Source organism: Ammodytes marinus (assembly GCF_949987685.1).
Source record: "Ammodytes marinus genome assembly, chromosome: 9".
Taxonomy (NCBI): domain Eukaryota; kingdom Metazoa; phylum Chordata; class Actinopteri; order Uranoscopiformes; family Ammodytidae; genus Ammodytes; species Ammodytes marinus.
This window is the reverse complement of record NC_137213.1, coordinates 32618194-32630566: the sequence shown is the minus strand read 5'-3', so window position 1 is coordinate 32630566 and position 12373 is coordinate 32618194. Positions and strand designations below refer to the sequence as shown.

The window sequence follows — 12373 nt, the reverse complement described above, 5'->3', positions numbered from 1 at the left end:
GGTAGTTTCAGAGTGGAAAAAGTAAGTGGATCAGTTTACCCCAGAGCTGCGGTAAAGTGAGCCACATGACAACTTTTTTTAAAACAATCATATTTTCACTGCCGTTTGTCTTGAAAAAATTCTGCTACTGCCCATTTCTAGGAAACATCCTGAATTAATGGGAAATGTGTAAATTTTAGTGATAAATCATTTTAGCTCCCTTAGAGGGGAGCAAATGTAAAAAGTGGCTCAGATTACCCCGTTCTCCCCTATATGTAAAATAGAATAGAAAGTAAAAAGTAAATCAATTAAATTGAAATGTGCAATGTTGTTGATGAACAATATTTACAATATGTGCAATATGCAGTCTAAAAACTAACAACATTAAAATATTAGATTATAATGTGAAAGGGCCATTTCCTGTGTGGAGGCAGGTCCGTGTGTGTGAGAGGGTTTTTGTACGACGTGTTTTCACCGTGGGGGTTGGAGCACAGTGACTGAAACTCCGCTCAGGGCTGCACACAAACCTAAAATCTCCTCCAAAGTGTCTGTAAAGGGTCTGTGAAAGTCCAGATTCAACCCATCCCCATCTAAAAGCCCTGTGTGTCCAAGGTGAGTCTTAATTTGACTATTTTTCTATCTTATCTACACACATTTATCCACTTTACTGAGCTTCAAGTGTTGAATGTGTTGGTGAATGTGTTGTAAAAAATGTCCAAAATTCTTGCATTTACAACATAAACACACACATCAAACTCTCTGTGTTTGTTTGCCAGTGCCTTATATAGTGTCTGTGGGGAGAGGAAGTGGATTTGTTAAATTTTTGTGCTTTTTTTCAGATGATTGACATGTGTGAGGTTTTTGTACGAGGATGTAACACTGTGCTGCATTGGTGTTCGCCAAACCCATCCGTCTCACCGTGGAGCCCAAAGGTAAGAAAATACACTTTAAATACAGAATATTAACCAAGTTTATTCGTCTAGTTTCCAGTCTAAATATCTCAGGAAAAATTCAAGATTCAAGATGGTTTTATTGTCATATTCACATTAACAAACACAGAGCAGTCGCTGGCTATGAAATCCTATAGTCTTGGGCTCCTTCTACAATGTGGAATATAAAGAACAAGGAAAAGTATAAGGAGGAACACAAGTATGGCAGCTGAGACTTAAATAACAAAACTAAATAAATGTAAAATGTAAAACAGATATATCACTGAATAAGCAGCTTTTCAGTGAGATACAGGGGGCTGTAAGTTCAAGTCAAGACAAACTATAGTGTCAACTCTGATACATGCGAGACAAACATAAGAATCTAAATTATCTTTATCTCCGACCCACGGTGCAATAGGAACAATAAAATAAAGTAGAATAAGATAAAGTTAAACAATATTTACAGTAAATACATTCTAAATACTAGATAGGCTTGATTTGAAAAAGGCTGGCTTACTATGACACAAAAGCTCATCGTTTTGCTAAGTAAAAAATGCTCAATTTGACAATGTCTAGCTATAACTTCAACATATATCTCTTCTTAAAATGCTAAAATATCACTACCAGTACTTTATATTATGGAGAATAATACGTTATGAGATTTCAGGGAAAGCAGAGAAGTTTAAACAGATATGTCAGCCTTTCCTGGACTATATAACAGTACTGAAGGGACCTACATGACACCTCGTTGACTTTTTATTTTCTGCTTAACATTTACCTTTTAGTTTAAACAATGTCCTTAGAAACCTGTAAAGTAGAGTACGCCATGTTAGTTGTTTATTTTATTTATTTTAGTGTTTGTTTTTGTGTTCAATGTTTCAGTTGTGAGCTGCTGTTTTCAGAGTATTGAGATGCTGATTTTAGTTATAAAAGGTTTATTTTCAAATTGTAGTTTTGCAACATGAGTTCCGGGAAAGGTTTTTTGGTCGATTTAAAGCTGAAAATGTGGTTAAATTGCAACATTTTAGCTTTTAGCTTTTCGTTTGTTGTTTGTTGTGCTGTAATGTTAACAATAAGAAATCATAATGGTGCATTTGTCATGGGAGACAGGCAGCTCAAAATGTTTCAGACCTAAAATAGATTAAAACAGCGATTTAAGTTGATTATGGAAAGTTTAGTTGATGTAAGTGCTTTAGAAAGTTGAGATTTTTGGTTCAGAGTATTGAAGAGAAAAATAACGTTGAGATAATGTCCGTTAAAGATGGTTGTATAGGAGAAATATACAGACGCAAACAGACAAGGTTTAGTCAAATAAACACCTGAATGTACATTGAGGTCCTTTGATTTATACTAGTATGAAAGAAGACATGTTATGGAAGATAAATAGACAGAAAGCTCTGTTTTATCCTGCAGTGTCTCGCCTTAAAACGACAACAGAAGCAACATTTGTCCTCGCAAGTGTTTTAAATCCATGAAAAGTCCTGAAATGTTATTTAGATTTAGACTTAAAGTGGTTTAAATACAGTCAAATAAAATCCCGTCTGACTTAAGTTTTTATTGATTTTAGAATATATATATTTCACTTGAGCCGTAGACTTATTCTTGTTGTAATTAACTGTGTAAAGCCGTTCATTTTCCCACTAGAAATGTAAGTGCCAAGTGCTTTTACTGAAAATGAAAAAACAACTGAAAATGATCCATACTTTAAAGTAAAAAGCTAAAATGTTTAAATACTGAAATACACTGTGTTCTGTTGAAGCTGCCGCTGGAGATACGTCTGTCTGTCAAGTGCTGAGAAAGTTACTTAAGATGAGCATTTGAATTTGAAATCTGTTAAGTCTTAAATTTACGGTTAGGTTTAGTAAGTTAGTGACAAATAGAAACTCAGACTGATAGTAGTTACAGATATTCAGTATATTGAATATTGACAAAGTTTGTTTGTTGTACAAGAAAAAAACAACTTAAAACCATTAAAATATGTAAAAATGTTTTAAACGCAGTGATTTACTCAACTTACAAAAAAAAAAAAAATGTTTTCAAGCACTGGTCCATTTTGAGATTTCTTATCTATTTATCTTCCGTAACATGTCTTATTTCATACTAGTATAAATCAAAAGGTCCAAAATGTACATTCAGGTGTTTATTTGACTAAACCTTGTCTGTTTGCGTCTGTATATTTCTTGGTGCCCATGCAGACGGGCAGAGAATCTAACCTTGTACGCTGTAGTAGATTCTAGTAGCGACCTCTTTTCTATATGCTTGATAAATAGAAATAATTTAACGACGTAACGTAAACGACTAAACTAATGGGTGAAGGTCCGTTGTGGCAAGTGTGTTTTTGTGATGCAGTGGATTGGAGCCCAAGAAAAATTTCCCTTTACGAGACAATAATCTAATTTTATCTTATCTTGAGTAGTAGGGCTCAGAGGGGTAAATTGGGATTCGACCTTTGATTGTTTTGCATTATTTTTCCATCTAAGCCTGTACAAGTTTCTTCCGCACACACTCATGCACTTACTCTTATTCACTTTAATTTATTTGAACTCTATCTGTTCCAATACTTTTGCTCACCTAAAAATGTGGTGTTCCTTTACAAATAAGGCTATCTCCTCAGTTGTGTATCAGATCCAGATGTTAATACCTGGAAATGAAAGCTGAAATGTTGAGCTATTGTCTCATATTCATAATTCAGTATCAAACCCAAATGTTTCCAGTCTACAGCAAAAATAAAGGAATTGTCCTCACTGTTCCAATACTTTTGGAGGGGACTGTATATGTTCTTGTCACTACTTGTTTTTGTGTTGTTTGTATGTGAAATGAAAACAAAATGATTAACATGATTGAAATAGCTTGCACCCTATTTGGTAGCTGCTGCTGCTATCGGTGCGTGTGAATGGGTGAATGTGTGTGTGAATGGGTGAATGTGTACAAAACAATGTAAAGCGTTTTGGGTCTGAGAAAAACCAGGGAAAAGAGCTTTATAAGTGGAGAACATTTATCCATTCATTCATTCATTCATTCATTGCTCCGTATCAGACGTGACCCCTAAGAAGCCGACCCTGTTTATCCTTTCTATCCGTCAAATGCTGTAAAAAGTTTTGCAGAGAGAAGTGAATTGAAGATATTTTGAGAGGTTTTCATGGAGCGCTACAGTAGATGCTATTACGGACCTATTCTCTATATTTTTTATTTATTTATTTTTTTAAAACACTGTATCATGAACTAGTGAGAAACGGCATTTCGTTTCATTTTCTGTATGGAAGTACAGTCTGTTGGAATGACAATAAAATGAATCTTGAATCTTGGATCTAAGCTTGATAAATATAAATTATTCAACGATGTAACGTAAACGAATAAACTAATGGGTGAAGGTCCATTGTGGGAAGTGCGTTCTTGTCATGCAGTGGTTTGGAACCCAATACAAATGTTCCAGTAACACTTTACAATAAGGGAACATTGGGATTCAACCATAGATAGTATAAAGATTCAACCTTTGATTGTCTTGCTTTTTTTTAATTGTATTTATTTTTTAATTTTTATTGTGGTATTCATATATTGAGCGTTTTCTAGCCGTCAAATACTGTAAAAAGTTTTGCAGAAAGAAGTGAACTGAAGATATTTTGAGTCTTTTTTGAGAGGTTTTCATGGAGCCTGGTTTGTGGACCCCCTGCTCATCCTGTGTCCTGTTTTATTCCCATATCAGACGTGTCCCCTAAGCCGCCGACCCTGTTTGTCCTGGACCCTCTGAAGCCCGCTGGTGTCTCCATGGAAGAGCTGGGCGAATCCGTCTGTCTCGCCACAGACTTCCGCCCCAGCGACGGGGAAGTGACTCTGAACACGAGGGACGGACGCGTCCATAAGAACACGTCCAGCGCCGCGGTGTCGCCACGAGACAAAACCTGGTTCTACGCCGGATTCACCAACGAGACGCTCTACTCCTGTGAGCTGCACGGAGCCTCCGCAAACAACCACCAGCGTGAGTCCAGAACTGAGGCCTAAAGTGTCTGTCTGTCTGTCTGTCTGTCTGTCTGTCTGTCTGTCTGTCTGTCTGTCTGTCTATCTATCTATCTATCTATCTATCTATCTATCTATCTATCTATCTATCTATCTATCTATCTATCTATCTATCTATCTATCTATCTATCTATCTATCTATCTATCTATCTATCTATCTATCTATCTATCTATCTATCTATCTATCTATCTATCTATCTATCTATCTATCTATCTATCTATCTATCTATCTATCTATCTATCTATCTATCTATCTATCTATCTATCTATTCCTCCCTCCCTCCATCCATCCATCCATCCTGACTGATGTGTGTTTCTGTTTTTCCCCAGTGGAGATGTGTGCAGAGCTTCATCCAGGTGAGTCAACAAACACACATCTGCCATTAAACATTAAACATTAAAATGTGTTGAACAAACTGAACTTGATAGTATGTCTCTCTTCTACAGATAAATCCAAGCTGAACACTGTCCTGCTGTTGATGAACGGAGTGAGAGTTATTTTGACCAAAGCTGTGGCCTTCAGCACTGTGTTCACCATCAGGGCCATTCTGTTGTAGCGCCCGGTCAGCCAGGAACTACACAGGGGATTAACTAAAGGTGCAGTCAGTGATTCTGGAGAACGCTTGTTGTCAAAATCACTTTTTTTTTTGCCAAAATCAGTGAATATCTCCTGACCATCTGTTACCTGTTTGTAATCTGTGTGTGCACTGAAAAAAGAATCTGGTGTGAATACACAGCCTAGGCTCTGTAAACGGCCATGGTTGTAGCTACAGTGGGCCCTGTTTGTTTGAATACCCTTTGTTCAAAGTACAGGACAGGTAGTGGATCATGAGGAGACATTCACAAAAATGTATTTTGTTAACAATCGGTCTTCAGAATCACTGGCTCCACCTTTTAAATGAGAATCATCTGTGGAGCTGCGATATAATAAATATGCAGTTATTCATTGATCAAGCTTAGTTTTTCCTTTTTATGTAACTACATGTTTATTAACAGTTCAAATATACTGAATGTTTTCTGTTGCAGCTCATCTGATTTTTTTTAAAATAATTGTTCTGTTTTTGCTTATTTCATTATTTTTATCATATTTTTTAAGTGTTTTAACTGACATGACGCCTGTACAGTCTGTGCAGTTTGTCCTTTGTAACTTTAACCATTTGTCCTGCTTTAAAGAAATATTTCTAATAAAAGTTCAGTGGCGTTTATTCAGTGTCTCTGTGGGTTTGTAAACAAACTGTCCCACCGTCCCTATAGCAACATACCAGTTTACAGAGCCTAGGCTGTCTATTATCACTGGATTTTTTTTCAGCACATTTATACATTTTATTTTTAATCTTGGCTGCAATGTATTGATCATTCAGCCCTGTGTGTGTGTGTGTGTGTGTGTGTGTGTGTGTGTGTGTGTGTGTGTGTGTGTGTGTGTGTGTGTGTGTGTGTGTGTGTGTGTGTGTGTGTGTGTGTGTGTGTGTGTGTGTGTGTGTGTGTGTGTGTGTGTGTGTGTGTGTGTCGGTTGGTTTTCATCAGTTGAAACCACTTTTCACCAGAAGCTGAAACCTGCAGATAGCGATCGCACAGGAAGCAGACGGCAGCAACACCCTGACAGACACAGGCCTCAACACTGAACTGAGAATATGGATAAAATAATGTGTTGAGCAGTGTGTAGAATTCATTGGCATTCTCAGAACAGACTTGGTTGAAATATAATATAATATTCATAAGTATGTTTAAATGAGTGTCTTATCGCTTAAAAATAAATGTATTAGTTTTAGCCTTTTATATTTACATAAGAGAGGGGCTTGGCATGATTTTACACTGCCATGATTCTACAGCAGCACATATGGACCTTTGATTTATACTAGTATGAAAGAAGACATGTTATGGAAGCTTGTTGTCAAAATCATAGATCCGCCACCTGTCTGTAGTGTGTGTGAGCAGATTTTTTTTAATTTTTTTTAATACACAGCTTAGGCTCTGTAAACTGGTATGGTGATAGCCAAGAGGTAAAGATAGTCAGAAGTCAGTCACCTATACTGGGTCAATCTACCTGCAGCATTACCTGCCACTCAAATAGTTGGCCACGCCCCCAAATGCTTTATTGGTCGGCCCTTCACCCATGTGACTTCCTGGTTTGTCTCCAGCCAGGACAAGGGAAGCACATGGATGTAAGTTGTTGTGGCCTTTAAAGGTGCTCCGAGGAACTTTAAGGTTTGGACAAAAGCATTGTAACTGCTGTTACATGTCGTTTATCATCATCAGAGGGAAAATTAGACTGTTTCAGAAATATTTAAAAGTTCCTCGTAGCACCTTTTATGTGAGTTAAAAGTTATCTATTTTACCATTATGACCTTTTTGTTATGCAAGTAAATCAGTAATGTTTTGTCATTTAGTAGTTAAATTAAAAGCTGCCAAGTGATGAAATACAGGAGATTTCAACATTACTATCTGATAACATAAGGCAAGAGGAATGATATCTAGTAAATTGATTGAAATTTGTGACTTAAACCCAAAGATGGAACCTGATCTGAGCTCAAACATCATGTCAGAAAACATCAACCTCAGAGATACGCTGCCATCTAGTGGACAATGGAGAGAAGTGTCAGTTTAAATCTGTGTGATACTGTGTTTGTGATGTTTTGAATATACGTCAATGAACCGATATGTAATGAGTTACCTGGAAATATCAGGATTTAAAAAAAAATATATTTTCTTTGGAAAGTATAGTCTTACTTCATACACATTATCACTACATCAAACACTGCAAGGTCAAAGGTCACCATACAAAGAGATACAATAAAAGGTTGAAATATGGACTCAATAATAGATCTGTAGAATAAACCCAGGAGTCGGGGGCACTGAAGCTAAAAGCCTTAAAAGTATTTCCAAGCTCAGACCGGCTTTACTGGGATATAGATATACAAACTTAGATCTGGAGTTTGCTCTCAGAATGGTTGTTGGTATTTAGGCCGCAGGTGAAGATTGGTTCAGAAACAGGTCACGCAGCTACGTAGCTTTCCTGCCTGTTACATAAAGTTTAAATTTAGTTTTTAGCTCGGAGGACACGAGTGAAGAGGAGTCACAGACCTGATCAGCACTAGCAAGGATCCCTGGGGATTTATACACATCAACAGGTAAAACTCCACTGCTGCTCGAATCAGCTAAGGCCTCAACCTGCTTCAGATGACCACATTTTTTTTTCACAATAATTTTTTGTGCATTTTTATGTTTTGTGAGACAGAGATGGAATCCACAGCACCAGTTTGCCCCACGGCTGTCAATGTCGCCACCATCCCGGGAGCTGCAAACATTGGTGTCGGGTGAGGAATGCACTGTGGCTTAACCCCCCCATCTATCCCCCCAGGCAGGCCAAGTGTGGGGCATCGGGTGGGCGAGTCTTTTTGGTAAGTTTGTCCGTTCTGTGCTACTGTAGAAACATGGCGGTGCAACATAGCGGCCTCAGCGCCCCGCTCCTATGTAGATATAAAAGGCTCATTCTAAGTCAACCTAAAAAAAAACATCTGAATTATCAGCCGCACAAATAAAATGAAGTGAAGAATATAACAATAAACAAGTTTATATAAACATTAAAAAAATCACTTTAGTTGATAAACTATAAATCGAGAGGCGACCTGACACACTGCAGTATTTGTCACAGTGCGAGTTACAGTGTGACTGGTCAGGGAGCGAGAACACTTTACTTTGGAAGTGGAACCAAACTGACTGTTGAAAATGGTAAGAATAATATTTTCTTATAACAAGAATTAAAAATGCATCAATAGAAGTTGTAAATTTGTAATTTTAGATGAATTTATTGTGTTTTTATAGTGTTTGGTTGACGCAAACTGACTTATGCACCATGAAGACTGTGCTTCAGAAAATGAAAAAAATTAAGAACCTATCAGTAATAAGGAATATAAAATGTATAAAATAAACCAGCTATCACACAATTGCATCAAATTGTATTATGAATAGCACAAGTAGAGAAAAGTAAAATGCAGTTCAGTGAATAAATGCAACTTAAAATTTGATAAAAACCTAAAATCAGAGGCTACATAACGCATCTATATAAAATAAAAATGAATACAAAAATGTAATAGTGTTAGAAATCTATATTTAGAGGCGATATTACACACTGTAGTATTTGTCACAGTCTGTGTCACAGTGTGAATAGACAAGGAGAACAAATCTATTTTGGCAGTGGAACCAAACTGACTATTGAAACTGGTAAGAATAATATTTTTACAATTTAACAATTTAAAGATAGTCAATAGAACATGTTCATTTGTGAGTTTAAGATGATTGAGATGCTTTTTTATTGTCTTCTTGTGAGTTGAGTTTAAACTGTAAAAACAAGCGGTAGAGAAGGCAGCGAGACACTTAAGACAATTATGAAATATATCTGATTAAAAGAAAGTGTGGAGTATTACAATTAACAAGTTTATATCAAATAAAAATCAATGATTAAATGTTGAAGAGGTTACAAATATACATTGAGAGGCGTAATGACACACTGCAGTATTTGTCACAGTGTGTGTTACAGTGTGAATGATCAGGGAGCGAGAAAACTTTACTTTGGAAGTGGAACCAAACTGACTGTTGAAACTGGTAAGAATAATATGTTTCACGATTCAAGACTTTAAAATTAGTCGATAGAACTTGTTAATTTGTAATTTTAGATGATTTTATTGTGTTTTTATAGAGTTTGGTTGATGCAAATTTACCTGGCCACACGCACACTGCAGACTTTGCTTCAGAAAAAGAAAAAAATTCAATCCTAATCAGTTATGATGAATTTAAAAGTTAAAAAACAAAATTTACTAACAAACAATCGCTTAAAACTGGATTATAAAATGCAAATCAGTGAATAAATGCAACTAAAAAGTGGATAAAAACATAAATTAAGAGACAAAATAAGAGTAAAAACAAACTTTAAAAGCCAAAGAAAATTCAAAATAGATTAAAATATTATATATACATTTTCTTTTTTGCGTCTGTGTGGCTACAGCAGTATTTGTCATAGTGTGAGTTACAGTGTGAATGCTCAGGGAGTGGGACAAATGTATTTTGGAAGTGGAACCAAACTGACTGTTGAAACTGGTAAGAATAATATTTTCAATGATTTAACACTTAGTTTAAATGTCTATTTCAATTGTTTTAATTCAAAATGTTCTTATTGTAATTTTTACTTTATTGAAAGACTCTCTAACTGCATGTGTCCAGGTAAATTGCCTCAACGAAACTCTATAAAAACACAAATAAATTAATCTAAAAATGACAAATTAACAAGTTCTACCAAGAGATTTCAAACGGTAAAGAACACGTTTCATTAAAAACAAAATATATTATAAATAATCAGGATTCTTTGCATCAGTGTGACTGCAGCAGTATTTGTTACAGTGTGAGTTACAGTGTGAATCAGGGAGCAAACAAACTATATTTTGGAAGTGGAACCAAACTTACTGTTGAAACTGGTAAGAATAATACATTTCATGATCGAAGACTTTGAAATGCATCAATAGATCTTGTGTATTTGTCATTTTAGATGAATTTCTTGTGTTTTTTATAGTTTGGTTGATAAACTAAATTGGATTCATGCAACCCAAAGGCAGTGCTTCAGAAAAATGAAATAACAATTTAAAAAATCTGAATGAAACCCATTAATACAGACGTTTAAACTGTAAAAACAAGCGGTAGAGAAAGCAGTGAGACACTTAGACACTTCTGAAATATATCAGATTCAAAAAAAGTGTAACATGACACACTGCAGTATTTGTCACAGCTAGAGTCACAGTGTGAATGCTCAGGGAGGAAACAAACTATATTTTGGAAGTGGAACCAAACTGACTATTGAAACTGGTAAGAATAATATGTTTCATGATTTAAGACTTTAAAATTAGTCATAGAACTTGTTAATTTGAATTAACTGTGGTTTTATAGAGTTTGGTTGAGGCAAATTAACCTGGACACACACACTGTAGACTGTGCTTCAGAAAATGAAATAAATCAAAAACGTATCGGTAATAATGACTAGAAAAGCTAAAAAACTAAAAAAACACTAACAAATTAACATAGTCTAAAAAAAACGATTTATGAAATGCAATGCAGTGAATAAATGCATCTTAAAAGTGGATGAAAACTTAAATTAAGAGACGAAATAAGAGTAAAAAACTAAAATTAAAAGCCAAAGAGAATGAAATCTAGAATATATGATCAATAATCAGGATTCTTTGCATCAGTGTGGCTGCAGCAGTATTTATCACAGTGAGAATTACAGTGTGAATAATAAGGGAGTGGGACAAATGTATTTCGGCAGTGGAACCAAACTGACTGTTGAAACTGGTAAGAATAATATTTTATATGATCTAAGACTTTAAAATGAGTCAATAGATCTTGTTAATTTGTCATTTTAGATGAGTTTATTGTGTCATTGTAGAGTTTAGTTGATGCAAACTGAGTTGGACACATGCACACTGCAGATTGGGCTTGAGAAAATGAAAAACCAAATGTTTTTAATTAAAGAATGTATCTGTTATAAGGAATATAAAAGTTAAAATAACTAACGGATGAATGCATAACACTTTTATAGACAGCATTGCAAAGATACTGAAATGCAGATCAGTTAATAAATGCAACTTAAAAGTGGATAAAAACATAAATTAACAGATGAAATGAGGGTAAAAAAAATAAAAGTTAAAAACTAAATATATCATATAATAATCAGGATTCTTTGCATCAGTGTGGCTGCAGCAGTTTTTGTCACAGTGCGAGTTACAGTGTGAATAATCAGGCAGGGAAAATGTATTTTGGAAGTGGAACCAAACTGATCGTTGAAACTGGTAAGGAGTTTATTGAATTTTTTTAAACAGCCTTTTTTCATCTTATAAATCCAAAATACTATGTACAGCTCTTTAAAAATGCATTTTCAGCATGTTGTTAAGATGAAAATGTCTCATAAATCAGACGCTGAACAACACATAAAACAAATCCTTCTGTAATAACCTTCAGAATAGTGCTGAGAATGATTGTGAAACGTTTATTCTTATCAATCCGTCTGCTTTAAATAAACTTGACACAGAAACTTAAATTAATTCGATTTTTATGAAAATTAAAGTTAAGTCACATGCAGTGGAGAGATGGAAAAAAATGCTCTTAAAACTATTTAATATTTCTTCGACTGACAGAAATAGTAACTTTGTGCATTTTTTTTAAACATTAACCAATATAGAATAATTCAAATGAATAACTTGTGATTGCTGTATAAGTTAAATAGCCCTATATAAGTGTGTGTGAGGTTTGTGTATGAGCGTGTGAGGCAGTGTGTCTGGGTCTGGAAACAAACTGATATTTGGTGGAGGAACAAAGCTCACTGTATCAACAGGTTGGTAAAATAAAACTTTTTTAATTTTAAATTTAAAAATGAACACAAACAGGATAAAATCTATATGAATACAGTT

The 12373-nt window shown here is 35.1% G+C and overlaps 2 protein-coding genes across 2 annotated transcripts in view; both read left to right on the top strand.

Moving 5' to 3' along the window:
- Positions 1-456: 456 nt before the first annotated feature.
- On the top strand, positions 457-6036 carry trdc (T-cell receptor delta constant). Its single transcript, XM_080033579.1, has 5 exons — positions 457-591; positions 819-911; positions 4612-4884; positions 5253-5279; positions 5370-6036. The coding sequence occupies exons 3-5, from the start codon at positions 4674-4676 to the stop codon at positions 5477-5479; spliced, it is 348 nt and encodes a 115-aa protein (XP_079889705.1). The 5' UTR covers positions 457-591; positions 819-911; positions 4612-4673; the 3' UTR covers positions 5480-6036.
- Positions 6037-11218: 5182 nt separating this feature from the next.
- The window catches only part of LOC307254987 (M1-specific T cell receptor alpha chain-like), a gene marked incomplete at its 5' end in the record, with an annotated part of 35484 nt that continues 34329 nt past the window's right edge, over positions 11219-12373 (top strand). Inside the window, one exon of the mRNA XM_080033578.1 lies at positions 11219-11258. Coding sequence (XP_079889704.1) covers positions 11219-11258 — 40 coding nt within the window. The remainder of the gene's footprint in view (positions 11259-12373) is intronic.